The sequence below is a fragment of the Odontesthes bonariensis genome, chromosome 3 (genome assembly GCF_027942865.1).
Source record: "Odontesthes bonariensis isolate fOdoBon6 chromosome 3, fOdoBon6.hap1, whole genome shotgun sequence".
Classification (NCBI taxonomy): Eukaryota; Metazoa; Chordata; class Actinopteri; order Atheriniformes; family Atherinopsidae; genus Odontesthes; species Odontesthes bonariensis.
The window spans coordinates 1173000-1188709 of NC_134508.1; the positions used below are offsets into that span (position 1 = coordinate 1173000).

The window sequence follows — 15710 nt, forward strand, 5'->3', positions numbered from 1 at the left end:
TAAATGTCGAGTCACTCCTGCTGTGCGTGTTAATATTAAAAGCTCCGCGGAGACTAAACGGGAGGAGGAAGAGGCCGAGTCGACCACTCAGGAGTCCCACAGTGAGAGTGCTGGGCCGTTTGAGGGGTAAAACCTCTGAAACAGGAACTGTTCGCCCCGACGGGCTCCTGCAGGTCTGAGGAGACGAGTTCAGAAAAGATAAAACAGAAACAATGGAGAGAAACTTCCTGTCATGCTTTAAAAAAAAAGTTTAGACTTTTCCTTGAGATGGAGGGGACGTTTGGGAAGGTTAAACCAGCCGTTTTCCAGATGTGACATAAAATCCCAGACAGTCGAGTAGTTTTCCCTTTTACGTCCAGCACAAATGTCCCGTTTAATCCGCTTCAAACCGGCTAAAGAAAACACGTCCGACTTATTTTCGAGAGCTTTAAAAAACAAAAAAAAACAAGATGGCGTCCGATCAGCCGGTTAACGTAAACCAGGTTCAGTCTGTTTTCACCTCCTTTAAACACCTCGCTGCCCTCTTCGGTTTGTTTCATGTCGAATTAAGACAATAATGGCAGATTATTCGGACTGTTTTTGCCCCTTTGAGTGACACCAGGACCAGGGGAGCGTGGAGCCAGAGTGATCATGTGATCGATCAGCTGAGCGGGGTCCCAGCCGGCGTGGAGCGGCTTTGAGTTCCCGACCTAAAAAAAAAAAAAAGAAGCACTCCCTCCGGTTACTGACGACCTACAATTCCCAGAATGCATTGTGAGCCACAGAAGAGGGGCGGGGGCCACTGCGTAACCCTTTCCCGGTCAGAGTCCAGGGGCGGAGCCTGTGGAGTCCTAAGGAGCCGATAGGTCGGATCGCCCCACCTCCGAGTGGCCCTTCAGCAGGCCGAGCCTCACCACCACCACCTTCCTCTTCTTCTGCTCCGAGCCCTCGTCTTCCTCCTCCCGCTCCCTCGCCTTCCGCTTCCCCCTCTCCTTCCTCTTCTCCTGCTTCCTCTGCTTCTTCGCCTTCTTGCTCCTCCTCTTCTTCTCCTCTTTTTCATTCACAGCTGCATCCTCCTCTTCCTCCTGAACCCCATCCTGAACTTCTTCCTGTTCCACTTCCTCCTCTATCGCCATCACCATTTCCTCTTCCTCCTCCTCCTCTACTTCTTCCTCTTCTTCTTCTTCTTCTTCCTCTTCTTCCTCCTCCTCCTCTTCTTCTTCTTCTGCTTCTTCCTCCTCCTCGTCTTCTTCTTCCTCCTCCTCCAACATCTCTTCTCCCATCTGTTCTTTCATTTGCTCGTGTTTAATCATCCCTTGTTCTCCGTCCTGTTGACGACACGAACAGAAATCAGAGTTAAATCAAATAGAAGAAAAACACATTTTTAACTTTTTTTTTTAAATTTATCTCATAAACCAGCACAAATTAAATAATAATTTCTTAGCAGGTTTATATTATAATATGTAAAATGTATAATTAAACAGAATGTAAAAAAAAGCACGTTTTCCTGCTTTAATTTTAAACTTCATTCATTTAAGTTTGTGTTAATGTTGCTTTTTATTTACTTTGGATCTCAGTTTAACTTTATTGATTATTGGCGTCCTAGCAGCAAAGCTGAAGCAGCCATTGTGTTTGTAGCTTTTCTTATTATTGATCCGTTTCCATGGCAGCCCCTGAACGCTGTGGTACAAAGTTGTGAAATTTGGCACACGCATTCAGCAAAGTGCCAAAACCAAAGTCAAGAATTTTCATGCCCCAAAAGTCTACTCTCTAGCGCCACCAACACGTCAAAGTTCAAAGTGCATTCAGCTGCAGAACTTTGGACTCCTTGGTCCAAATTTCACAAATCGTTGGAATCCTTGGATCATGGCGAGTCCAACTACGACTATGACGTCATTTTCAGTTTGACTAGATTTTCCACCATTTTGAATTTTATCAAAAACCTTCAAAAAGCATTTCAGGTCACAGAAATGCTTGGTCCAAATTTCACAAATGACATACCAATGGAATCCCTGTATGCAGACGAGGTCATCGCAGCCCATGACGTCATCTACGCCATCTTCGATTTTCCGCCATTTTGAATTTGATCAAAAAACCTTCAAAAAGCACTTCAGCCCACGCCTTTTGTCCGATTTCCACGGGACTTGGCACATAGACTCTTCAGACCAAGCCGCACAAAAGTTGTTGTGTGGATTTTTTCATTTCGCTTCCGTTTGCCTGTGGCAGCCAATCAAACTCTGCGCCAACGCTCAAACAGGACGTTAGGCCACATCTCATCTACATCGCTGCTTGCAGCTATATATATATATATTTAATTTCTGTCTTTACTATTTTGTTACTCCTGTGTTTAATTCTGTATTATTGTCCTTTACATCGAAAATGATCCATTTATTCCCTTAAAAATGATTCATTTTATTTAATTGAACCACATATCAGCTGCAGCTCTGACTAGTTACGAACCAACTGTGAAAGAAAACGTGAATGAATGAGAGACGGAAGTTTCCACCAAAACCCTGCAGCTGCTGATCATCTGGGAACTACTTTCTGTGGCGGATTAATGCCTCAGACTCACCACGTCTTTGCCGTTCCGCAGCCGGTGCAGCAGCAGCCTGACGGTGTCCTTGTTCTGACACAGCCCCATCGTGTTGAGCGTGTCGAGGGCGGAGCCTGAGCAGCCCTGCAGCCGGAGCTCCGCCCCCAGAGCAGCCTGCAGGAAGTTGTTCCTCCAGATGTTTCTGGTGAAGAGCGGCACGGAGAGCGCCACCACGGTGCGGCGCTCCAGCAACGTGACCGCCTGGTCCTCCGTCAGCTGGCTGCAAAAACAAACAGGTGTGCATCAGATCCAGATGTGCAGATCACAGGGAAGTCTGGGCGGCTTTAGGAGGAGAAGAACAACAACAACAACAACAAGAACAACAAGAAAAACAAGAAAAACAAGAACAACAACAAGAAGAACAACAAGAAAAACAACAACAAAAACAAGAACAAGAAAAACAACAACAAAAACAAGAACAAGAAGAACAACAAGAAAAACAAGAACAAGAAGAACAACAAGAAAAACAAGAACAACAAGAACAACAAGAACAACAAAAACAAGAACAAGAAGAACAACAAGAAAAACAAGAACAAGAAAAACAAGAACAACAAGAAGAACAACAAGAAGAAGAACAACAACAACAACAACAAGAAGAACAACAACAAGAAGAACAACAAGAAGAAGAACAACAACAACAACAACAACAGGAGTTGTCTTCCCCAGCGGGATGGATCCACACTTACTGGCTGCTTTTGAACAGCGTGTTGACGTCGGGGAACATGGAGCGCAGGCAGGTGGTGACCAGCGGAGCGTTTTCCTGAGCCCAGTTCAGGCACCGCCGCCAGGGGAAGGACGACAGCGGCTTCCTGCCCGACACCTTCTGGTGGAAGGGGCTGTTGGACTGCCGCGACATCGCCTTCATCTGCACCGCCGCCGGGACACAGCGGGAGTTTAAAATAAAGCCAACAGCCAGAGACTAAAGCTTAAAGGGACAGATCGCCCCTTTAAAGGGACAGTTCGCCTCTTTAAAGGGACAGTTCGCCTCTTCTGACATGAAGCTGTGTAACATCCCATATCAGCAGCATCATTTCTGAACATCTTCTTACCCCCTGCTGCGTCCTGTGAGCAGAGTTCCAGCCTCGTTTTGGTGTTGATGAAGGTAGTCCGGCTAGTTGGCTGGGGTTTAAAAAATAAAGCCTTTTGCTTCTCAGAACAATATGCGTTCAACAGCTTTATGTTAAAAGAGGCGAACTGTCCCTTTAACCTGTTGCTAACCAGTTATCAAGCCAACAGTTCAGATTTGAACCGGGAAGAAACTTAGTCTCAACTTGAACTTTTTTGCTTCTTCTGTTATTCTACTTCCATCTCACGACGCCACCTTTCTTTCCCGCCTCTTCACCGTAACGTTTTCTCATCCTCCCACCGTCCTCTCTGCTTTTCTCTCCCTCGTCTTCTTCAGAAGCGACGCTCAGGCCGACAGGTCAAAAGGAGGAAGTACAACGAAGACCTGCCGACAGAAACGGGAACTTTCCGAGCAGCAAACACCGTAACAGGCGCGGCAGCAGGCAGTGATACGAAGGGAGAGAAAATAGGGCTAAAAATCTAAATCTTAGTATCTCATTACACTTAATATGAGACACAACTGCCTAACAAATACCATTTCAGCCAGATGCAGGGACTTGTTTTAATACATCTGGAATATCTTGTTAAATGAAGAAGTTTGAGTTTGAGAAAAGTTGTTTTGAGTCATATTTCACATGAAACAAGCTTTTTTTTTTTCATTTGAAGAGGTTTTTAAGCTAATTTCAAGATCACTTTTAACTCAAAAGTCCTAAATATCACATCTGATTTCAAGAAATCTTCACAAGCCGATTTTCACTAGTTCCATTGGCAGATTTTTTTTGCTTATTTCAAGCAAAAAGTGTCTTTTAACGTCTGTACGAAGGGAGAGAAAATAGGGCCAAGAGATTGTGAGCTCTGACTTTTTCCTGGAGAACCATTCTGTGATGCAAATGTATTACTCTGTTGAACGCATATTGTTCTGAGAAGCAAAACGCTTTATTTTTTAAACCCCAGCCAACTAGCCGGACTACCTTCATCAACACCAAAACGAGGCTGGAACTCTGCTCACAGGACGCAGCAGGGGGTAAGAAGATGTTCAGAAATGATGCTGCTGATATGGGATGTTACACAGCTTCATGTCAGAAGAGGCGAACTGTCCCTTTAAAGAGGCGAACTGTCCCTTTAAAGAGGGAGTTTGTCCTCCGTCCTCACCTCCATCTTCAGCTGCTTGCTGAAGAAATCCATCATGGGCTTGCGGGCACCTTTGGCCGACCAGAGCAGCTGGAAAGCAGCCTTGTAGCTGGACTTGCTGACCAGCAGCGCCGCCCTGCTCTTCTTGCCCATCCTGCGGCCCATCGCCTGCTTGTCTTTCACCTGAGAGCAGAAAACACTCAGACACCGAGAACTAACCAGGGATCTCACACCAGAGACTGAAATGTAGCACAGACGTCACACTTTAAAACTCAGATTTCTCTAAGGAACATTTAATGGAGTTCTTCATGCTGCTCGGCTGTGAACCAGCTCCCAGTTTGGGTTTGGGAAGCAGAAACTCTTCTCTTGGCTTTAAAATGTTCTTTTTGATGAAGCTTCATCAGTGCTCCTCTGTGACTGTCGAAACATTTTCAGACTTCTTTTAGCTACCGGAAGCAGTTTCTCTTTTGTGACTATTTTTAGTATTTTTTTTTAGGGCTGGGCGAGTTAACTCGTTAATTATTTAACATTGATAAATATTTTATCGCGCATTATTTTTATTATTAGGTTTTATTATTATTTTTATATATTTTTTAAAATAAAATAAAAATTGGGGAGGGGGGGGGGGGGGGCAGCTTTTGTGCCTTTAATGGATAGGAAAGTCCAGAAGGACATGCAGCAGAGGGCCGTCTGCAGCGAGGACTATAGCCTCTGTACATGGGGCGCCTGCTCAGCCCACTACGCCACTGACCACCCCTGTTTTATTATTTATTTTATTTTGTAAAAGTCTGTTGCTCACAGGCTTTTATTTTGTAAAAGTCTGCTGCTCACAGGCTTTTATTTTGTAAAAGTCTGCTGCTCACAGGCTTTTATTTTGTAAAAGTCTGCTGCTCACAGGCTTTTATTTTGTAAAAGTCTGCTGCTCACAGGCTTTTATTTTGTAAAAGTCTGCTGCTCACAGGCTTTTATTTTGTAAAAGTCTGCTGCTGTGGAACAGGAAAAGAAAGTAATTGGCGGATCCACCAAACATGGAGAAGGGTACGGAACTTTTACTCGGCCATTTTCATGTTAAAGTTCTTCCAGACGGCGGAGTCGACAGAACCAAAGTCATCTGTAAACTCTGCCAAGTTGAATTGTCTTCTCAGCGTAGTAGTTCCAGTCTAAAATATCACTTAAAGGCAAAACACACAACTGATAGCAGCAAGTCATTCAAGGAAACAGACAGTGGAGCGAGGCTTCTACATAAATGTCCTGTTCTCAAGTAAATATCTTAGGTTTAAGTCTTTAAGTTGAGGACTGACGTCATTTCGTGTTATTTACAGACAACCTGGTTAGTCAGCTGGAGGTGTGAGGGGGGGGGGGTGGCGGCGTGCAAACCCATATGTGTTCCCCTTCCTGTTCCTTTAACGGGGATGGGAAACATTTCAGATCTCACCTGCACTGTGAAACCTCGACACGGTGATAGTTTACGGCGCGCACACGCGCACACACACGCACCTTTTTGGGCGCAGGCGGCTTCAGCCACAGGGACCTCTTCCCGCTCTGCTTGCGCTTTCCTTTGGTCCGCACGATCTGCGCGCAGGTCTCGCACAGGAACGACTTCTCGTTCACGGCGGACTCCGGGAACACCCACTGCACGGTGTCCGCGGTGGTGAAGGTGTACACGGCCCTGCGGTTGAAGGAGCGGCCGTGCCTCTGGAACAGCAGCTGGCAGCAGGAGCAGCTCGTGTCCTCCGGCCGCCTGGGACGCCGCGGCCCTCCGCGCGGCACCGCGGCGGCGGTTGTTGCCTCGGTGATGGCGTAATTAGTGTCCAAAGCGGGGCTTCCTCCGGGCCGGGCCTCCACTTCGTGCCCGCCGGGGCAGTCCACCTCCGCGCCCACGGCCGGCTCGGGTATCTCCATCGGCAGGGGGACGGAGGGCTGCACGGGGACGCCCAGCTCGGGTTCGGCCGGTGTCCCGGCGGAGGACGCCGCATGCGGTGCGTCGTTACCGTCCTCGGTGTGCGCGTAGTCGTGCTCGTTGGATTCCACCGCCGCAGCTCCAGGTTCCTCACCGGCCCCCGCGTTCTCACTCGCCATGATGAGCGCAGAGTCCCCGGGTCCGAGTCAAACACCAACTTCAGTCCAGGGTTCCGGTTCTGGGAGCAGCGGGCTAACGGTCCGAGCTGCAGCCCGCCAGCCTTAACCGGGACTTCTGGACCCGTAAACCGGGATGAAACTTCCCCCGAAAGGCTTTCAGCGAGCCAGGCCAAACGGTTTGTGGAACAAATCAAAAAGAAGCGGCTAAAAATCAACGTGTTTCCAGTCAGAATATCAGCAGAGCCGCTGGAGAACGCAGGAGCTGCAGTCAGCCGGATGTAGAGTGGAATAAACAAAACAACTTCCGGTTTCTACCACAGTACAGATCGGTGCTGGCGCCCCCAGCTGGTGGGAGTGGAGTACTACAGTCATATACACCTATTAAAACCCTTTAACCTTGTAGCACCCAAGCATGTGAATAATCATTGAAAAAAATCATTTAGGCTCTTCTTGCATCTTTTTGGGTGGGAATAAAGCAATATTTTTGGAATTGGGCTATTTTTGATCATTTTAGGCCATGTTGCATATTTGCAGCTGTGGGCTTTCCTGATTAATTTAGTTCAAGATATCAACAACACAGTAATATAACAGTGAAAAAACAATGTTTTTTTATTCACCCTTTTTTTTTTACATATTTATTTATATAAAGGTTCCTAGGTCCGTAGTGAATATGGACTAACCGGCATTGGGGGAATAAACATGCTATCTCAGCTGGTTGATTGAGTCAAACGGTTTGTAGCATATATGCGACAATAGGCGTTAAAGGGTTAAAAATCACACGTTTGAGATATTTTAGCGAAAATAATTTAAAAAAAGAATAAATTAGAATTGTTTCAACAATGTGCTGATTTTATTTTAATTTAACTTTACAGCACATTGTAAATTCTAAATTTAGAATAATAAATTATTCTAAAATAATTTAGAATAAGTATAAAATTATTTAGAATAAATTATTTTAGAATGAAATATAAGAATATCTCAAATCAAATAAATTTGGAACAATTCAAAATTTATTTCTGGAAAATATATGAGACCAATAAAGAAAAAGAAAGTTAAATCAAAATAAAATCAGCACATTGTTGAAACAAATGTCTACAGGAAACAAAAATAACTCCGAAAAGGTTTGAATGGTATGAACCCAACATGTTTCATTCTTTGTTTAGTCAGATTAATTAGATTTATTAATAAATATCCATTGTTTGTGATGCAGACCTGCAGCACACCACAAAAAGTTGGGACAGTCAATCTTTTACCCCTTCCTTTCCATTCCTTCTCTTAAAGATACTCTGGCATTAAGGATACCACCTGCACACTTCATCCACCATGTGTATGTTTTACAGACCCAGAATGTTAAATAACATCATTTTGTATTATATGTATAATTTAAAAAGCTGCATGTTGTTTTTCATCCTTATAATACTACAATATAAAACACCTCCACGAGTTTCAAGATTCAAGATTTTTAACTGTCGTTATATTTCTGGAGCATAACAAAATTGCAGTGGTGCTGTCGGTGAGAAAAATTATAAGGCATAAAAAAGAATTAAATATGTATAAAAAAATTATAAAAATATGTATAAAGAATAAAAATATATTTAGTAATAATATTTGCCAGGTGTTGGATTACTGTCATATTATGCCAGTTTCAGTAAATATTACACTATTCAAGTTACAAGATTCTGTTTGAATTACTTTTAAGGAAATTCCCGACATCAGTGCTGTTTAAGGTGAGCAGGAAAGAAATAAGTTCCCATCACTCCTGTTCTGAACTCCCTCCATCGGCTTCCTGTCCTTTACAGAACTGATTTTAAACTCTTAATGTGTGTTTTTAAAGCTCTTAACGGCCTCGCCCCGTCGTATTTATCTGAGCTTTTAACGGTCCTGGTAGAGCTCTGAGGTCAACAGATCAGTTTCTGCTGGAAGTGCCCAGGTCAGAATACAAACCCTGGGGTGAGCGAGCCTTTTCCCAAAGCTGCCCCCAGGCTCTGGAATAAGCCCCCCGTCCAGCTGCGTCTTATTTCTGACCCGGGCCTCTTCACATCTGGGCTAAAAACCTACTTATTTAGGATGGCTTTAATACCCAGCAGTATGATGACACTTTTATCTTAATGGATTTTGTTTTATATATATATAAATATATATATATATATATATATATATATATATATATATATATATATATATATATATATATATATATATATATATACTTTCCATCATATTCTAAAGATCTTTTATTTTTTTGTTATATATTTTTTGCTTTTATTGTTTTTATTTGTTTTTACTTCTTCTAAAGAAATAAAGTACATTTACATTTTTGTTGTGGCTTTTGTGCTTCTTATGTTTACAGTTGAAGTCCCAAAATGAAGATAAAACACGCTTTTTCTTTAGTATTCAGTTAGAATGTTGTGCCCATCCTCCAGCTTCCAAATGACCCACAACATAATGAAATCCTTTGTATCCTTTTTATATTTACTACTTTATTTTTTAGGGTTTTATTTTGACAAGTCTTACCGGAAGTGCCTCTTTTCTCGTCTGTGTGGAATCTAAAGTGACGGTTAGCTAGCAGCTCCAGCCTCCGGCCGCATTAAAGCAGCGGTTAGTCGTGATGGAGCCGTCATTGGTAAGATTACAAAGACTTTTTATGATTAAATTCAGCCGGTAAAAGTGAAAGTTTTATGACTACTTTTCTTTTTAAAAGATGCTAGCAGCTAGCAGGTTAGCATCATCGGTTAGCTTAACGGCTCTGAGTGATGCTGCGGCCAGTAATGGAGGAGAAATACACCAAACAGCTACTTTTTAATGATAATTTAGCTAGAAGAAGTCAAATCAAATCAAATCAAATTTATTTATATAGCACATTTCATGTACAAACAGTTCAAAGTGCTTTACATAAAATAAAAGCATTGCAGCAGGGAGTGGAAGAAGCATTAAAAATACATAAAATAATATAAAGAGAAACAAATAAAGTGAATGTAATGTTAAATAGATTCGGTTTTCCTGCTAATAAAGCAGATAAACATAATTTATGTTCCATCTGTTAAATGTGCAAATGTCAGAAAATGTGATATATTTGAATATTCCGAGCACAAAATCCACAGAAAGTATAATTTTGTTGTGCTTTTCAGTTCATTAAGGAGAAAATCTGAGCTTTAACTCCGCCAATAAGCCACTGATTATATTTCTGTACATGTTTTCACATGTTAACGCGTTACTATCGTGAAGTTTACTTTGATTTTAAATTCCAAATTGTCTGCATTTATTTTACTTTTCTTATTCAATGTGCATCCGTGCGAAATTAATTAGAAAATTATTTTAAATCCTTATTTTACAGCATCAAATCCCAGAGGAAACACAAGTTTACACAACTTTTGGTGTGTTTAAAAGGCCATTCAGACGCCATCAGGCATTAAAAAGCTCCACCTGATGTCAGAAAGATGTTATTCAGATTTAATTTAAATGTTTTTCACCCTCTGAGTGAACAACAAGGGCAGGCCTTACTATTCTCAGGTATTAGATTTAATTTGATGTATTTTTGTTAATATTTACGTACAATTAAGACTATTTCAGAATGTAAGAATAACAGTGTAGTTATATCTTGAGTTCTTCTAGCTTCTTTCCCTCTTAGGTTGCACTTTATCAGCAGTGATGGTGAAGTGAAGCTTCATAAAGCCCTGAAGCCTTCCAGCCACTTGGTTTGTAAAAGGGTTCATTCAGTTTCATGAGCACACAACCCCCCCTGGTGGTCAAATACTATAAGACAGGGAAATGTGTTCGTTGTCATTTTAACTGTATCTCAGAGCTGTCTCAGCACAGTTTGATCCTGGGAATAACGACTGCTAGGAAATAGATTTTTTTCTCTTTGAACACAAGAGAACACATCCAAATGGTGTGTTTTTACTAACGTGCTATTGTGTAAATGTTGTAAAAAGTCATATAATTATAAATGAGGGACAATTATGTTTTCAAACTGTGGCAGCGTTGCCTAGGAAGAGGAAAGTGAATGTGCCTATGGCATCCGATTCGCCAGCCTCCGATTCGCGAATTAAAGGGATGGGCGTAAAGGGCCATTTCATTGCATTTTTTGCATTTTGATCGCCCAAAACTGGGTCCTGTATGGAAACTACATTAGTTAGACTGCTCAAATCTGGATAGAATTATTCTGAAGAGGCTGTAGATTTATTAAAACCTTGTTTGGGATTTGTGAAACCTTTTTCTGATTTGTGAAAATGCAGAACAGGGCCATTTTACTGCATTTTTTGCATTCTGATCACCCAAAACTAGGTCCTGTATGGAAACTACAATAGTTAGACTGCTCAAATATGGATAGAATTATTCATGCATGGAGTCTGCATCTGTAATCTTCCCCCCCCTTTCTTATCAACGGCATACCGTAGAGCAGTAATACTCACAATTTTTTTCACAAGAGCCATATTGGCAGCAAAATCAAGGGAAGAGCCACTTTTACCACAACATACTAACGTCCCCTTTTTGCAAATATGCATTTCTACATATAAAACATCCCACAAAAAAAGAAACAACACAGCCAATACATTTTCTATTCAGACCACATTTACCTTAAAGGGGAACTCCGGGGCATTTGAAGCGTGTTTCCATTGCTAGGGGTTGTCAAATACTGCCAGTAGGACACAGAGAGATGCGTATTTGCGCTCCCTGTGTGGAGATCGCGCTGTCCGCACAGCATGTCATGCGAGGCTAATACGTGGTGGCTAAGGGGCAAGCGCTAACCCTTCCACGTAAAACAACAACTTGCACACTGCAGAAACGTCACACCACTTTATAAACCATCCGACAATAAAGTCACAAGCCTTACCATCAAAACCATATGCATGGTTCTCACATTACTGGCATGGGGACGTTACAAAACAACTTTATAAACAGCATGTCACTCACCGGCTGGTTGTAGGCTCGCGCATGTGAAAGCCCAAAAGAGTCGATGGAGAATAATCCCATATACAAAACAATTATCTTCTCTAGAAAAACTGCGTTCAAGTATTTAAAACATTACAAGAATATTACTGGGCATGTATTGTTGTAATGTTTTAAATACTTGAACGCAGTTTTTCTAGAGAATATAATTGTTTTGTATATGGGATTATTCTCCATCGACTCTTTTGGGCTTTCACATGCGCGAGCCTACAACCAGCCGGCGAGTGACATGCTGTTTATAAAGTTGTTTTGTAACGTCCCCATGCCAGTAATGTGAGAACCATGCATATGGTTTTGATGGTAAGGCTTGTGACTTTATTGTCGGATGGTTTATAAAGTGGTGTGACGTTTCTGCAGTGTGCAAGTTGTTGTTTTACGTGGAAGGGTTAGCGCTTGCCCCTTAGCCACCACGTATTAGCCTCGCATGACAGGCTGTGCGAACAGAGCGATCTCCAAACAGGGAGCACAGATACGCATCTCTCTGTGTCCTACTAGCAGTATTTGACAACCTCTAGCAATGGAAATACGCTTCAAATGCCCCGGAGTTCCCCTTTAAGACTGGGATGAGCGGCAGCTGGTGTGCATGTGTTCGACTTTCTTCATGTTGTATTTGTAGTTTGTTGTTGTAATCATAGTGAGACATTCAGGATGAGCATGGTTTCTGTGCTGGTTTTTGCCCTTTTTTTAATTACTTAAAAACCGATCCATTGTGCCTGCATCTCGCGCTGGCTAAAGGAGCTAGCGTGCTCTGGCTAAAGGAGCTAGCGTGCTCTGGCTAAAGGAGCTAGCGTGCTCTGGCTAAAGGAGCTAGCGTGCGCTGGCTAAAGGATCTAGCGTGCTCTGCCTAAAGGAGCTAGCATACTCTGCTAAAGGAGCTTGTGTGCTCTGGCTAAAGGAGCTAGCGTGCGCTGGCTAAAGGAGCTAGCGTGCTCTGGCTAAAGGAGCTAGCGTGCGCTGGCTAAAGGAGCTAGCGTGCTCTGGCTAAAGGAGCTAGCGTGCGCTGGCTAAAGGAGCTAGCGTGCTCTGGCTAAAGGAGCTAGCGTGCTCTGACTAAATGAGCTAGCGTGCACTGGCTAAAGGAGCTAGCGTGCTCTGCGGTCAAGTGTGACGGTGGTTTAAGCGGGCTGCGTTGCCAGGTTTAACAGTTCCCCTTTTAGGAAACACCATTAAGCCTTAATTAATACTTAATAAGAATACTTAATACTACAAAAACACAAACTTAATAAAAATACTTAATACTACAAAAATGCAAACTTAATAAAAATACTTAATACTGTGCAGTATTCGCTGTGTGTTATTTGAAAAAAAGTATTATTATTGTTAGCATATTGTTATAAGCTACTATGCGAGTGCGAGCCGCCAGTTAAAGCTTGAGGAGCCGCTCAGTGAGTATCTCTGATTTAGAGGAAAGGGGCTCCAGAAACGGCTGCATTTATATTTCTGCGGTTTGCCCTTTAAGTAACGTCCCAACTCAGAGCTGTCGATCCATGCAATTAAACAGAAAATGTGATGGGGACTGTCACATTTTCCAGATGACCTTTAACGAAAGGCCGACTACATGTTCATAAATTTGAGGAAAGTTGACACACGAGGGCTGCAGTAATGAAACGTAAGACAGTAGAACGGACACAACTGGAAGGCAAGCAGCCCAAGCTGCTGTTTTTATAACTGCAGGAAGGATGGAGGAATACTCTGATAGATTCTGGTGTTGGATCATAAAGGTGAAACTGGATTAAAGTCTTGCTGCATGTTTGGCCTGTATTACCATGTTGGCTAAAATAAGTGCACCCTGCTTGCACTTTGCTGTCTACAGAAGATTATTTTTGGCTCCTCTTGTCTCTCGACTCTACTTTCCCCACTCATATGATGATAGAAGACCAGAGTTTGAACCTCCAGTCTAACTGAAGGGACCAACAGACGACGACCAACTACAATACATTAAAAAATGATCCCGCTAACGTTAGCTGCTTTGTAGCGGGTGTTTGTGCGGGTGGCTGTCTTTAGCATCTGGTAGTGAGCCACATTTCTCTCCCTGGGCTGGATGCTGAAATAAATTAGCGGTGCTGCTACCGTTAGCTGCGATAACCTTTGAACAAGCTGGGTTTGTTCCAGGTCTGACACTGGAGAACCAAACCAGGTCCAAACAGCAGCAGAGACTGGGCCTTTGCTGGGAACAAACCTTTCCCCATGTGCTGCCATGTTGTTCTTAGTGGTGAGGCCCCTGGAGGGATTATATTATGGCTGTGTTCCAAACCGCATACTACTCCTACTACTCCTACTAACTTTCTGAGTTAGTATGCGAGTTTGAGTAAGCAGAAGTTCCCGGATGCATACTAGATTCTCCTAAATGTTGGGTATGCATCATGAGGTTACTACTCATACTCAAACTACCCAAGATGCAACGTAACGTGACGTCGCCGATCGTCATTTCCTGTCAAAACGGCAGTTTCAAGCTAGCTACAACGAGGGTAGGTTCACTTCCTGTTTTCAAAACAAAAGCACCAATTGTATGGTAATGGCTTTCCCTATGATAAAAGGCAACGGGTATTTTATTTTGTGAAAATAACAGGAAGTGCGTTGCTCACTGCGGCTAGCTTTAGTAGCGCCGAATTCGTGGGAACAAAATGGTAAACAGCCGGTATTTTGTCAGGTTTTCAACACGTTGGGGATCTAAACGACTACTTTCTCACCTGAAAATGTTTCAAATGTTGCTAAAGTTTACAGAGTTTAGAGCTTAAGAGAAATCAGCTTCAGGCCGGCTGATTTCGGCTCGGGCAGGAGCGAAATGCATTGTGGGTAAACGCTCTGCATACTGTCTGATCGATGAGTATGCAGTATGTAGTATGCAGTATGTAGTATGTAGTATGTAGTATACAGTATGTAGTATGAAGTATGAAGTATGTAGTATGCAGTATGCAGTATGCAGTATGCAGTATGAAGTATGCAGTATGTAGTATGCAGTATGTAGTATGTAGTATGCAGTGTTTTTTATTTTATTTTTCCTTTATTTAGCCAGGATTGTCCCATTGAGACTAAGAGTCTCTTCTGCCAGGGAGTCCTGATCAAAATGGCAGCTTACATACAGTTCCAGACGCAGACAGACAGTATGCAGTATGTAGTATGCAGTATGAAGTATGTAGTATGTAGTATGCAGTATGCAGTATGTAGTATGCAGTATGTAGTATGTAGTATGTAGTATGCAGTATGAAGTATGCAGTATGGAGTATGCGGTATGAAGTATGCAGTATGCAGTATGTAGTATGCGGTATGTAGTATGTAGTATGCAGTATGTAGTATGTAGTATGCAGTATGCAGTATGAAGTATGCAGTATGAAGTATGCAGTATGCAGTATGTAGTATGCAGAATGTAGTATGTAGTATGAAGTATGCAGTATGAAGTATGCAGTATGCAGTATGTAGTATGCAGAATGTAGTATGTAGTATGCAGTATGAAGTATGTAGTATGCAGTATGAAGTATGTAGTATGCAGTATGCAGTATGCAGTATGAAGTATGCAGTATGCAGTATGTAGTATGCAGTATGAAGTATGTAGTATGCAGTATGAAGTATGTAGTATGCAGTATGTAGTATGCAGTATGAAGTATGAAGTATGCAGTATGCAGTATGTAGTATGCAGAATGTAGTATGTAGTATGCAGTATGTAATATGTAATATGCAGTAAGTAGTATGCAGTATGCAGTATGCAGTAAGTAGTATGCAGTATGTAGTATGCAGTATGCAGTATGCAGTAAGTAGTATGTAGTATGCAGTATGCAGTAAGTAGTATGCAGTATGTAGTATGCAGTATGTAGTATGCAGTATGCAGTATGCAGTATGGAAGTATGTAGTATGCAGTATGTAGTATGCAGTATGCAGTAAGTAGTATGCAGTAAGTAGTATGCAGTAAGTAGTA

The 15710-nt window shown here is 42.4% G+C and overlaps 2 protein-coding genes across 2 annotated transcripts in view; one reads left to right on the forward strand and one right to left on the reverse strand.

Moving 5' to 3' along the window:
- Nucleotides 1-224: 224 nt before the first annotated feature.
- On the reverse strand, nucleotides 225-7118 carry LOC142376628 (uncharacterized). Its single transcript, XM_075460050.1, has 5 exons — nucleotides 6266-7118; nucleotides 4790-4951; nucleotides 3259-3437; nucleotides 2552-2792; nucleotides 225-1307 (listed from the first exon to the last, which is right to left on the reverse strand). Exons 1-5 carry the CDS (start codon nucleotides 6845-6847, stop codon nucleotides 831-833), a joined length of 1641 nt encoding a protein of 546 aa, XP_075316165.1. The 5' UTR covers nucleotides 6848-7118; the 3' UTR covers nucleotides 225-830.
- Nucleotides 7119-9373: 2255 nt separating this feature from the next.
- The window catches only part of kctd6a (potassium channel tetramerization domain containing 6a), a 22126-nt gene continuing 15789 nt past the window's right edge, over nucleotides 9374-15710 (forward strand). The window contains exon 1 of the mRNA XM_075461941.1: nucleotides 9374-9470. The gene's annotated coding sequence lies outside the window, so the exon portion shown is untranslated. The remainder of the gene's footprint in view (nucleotides 9471-15710) is intronic.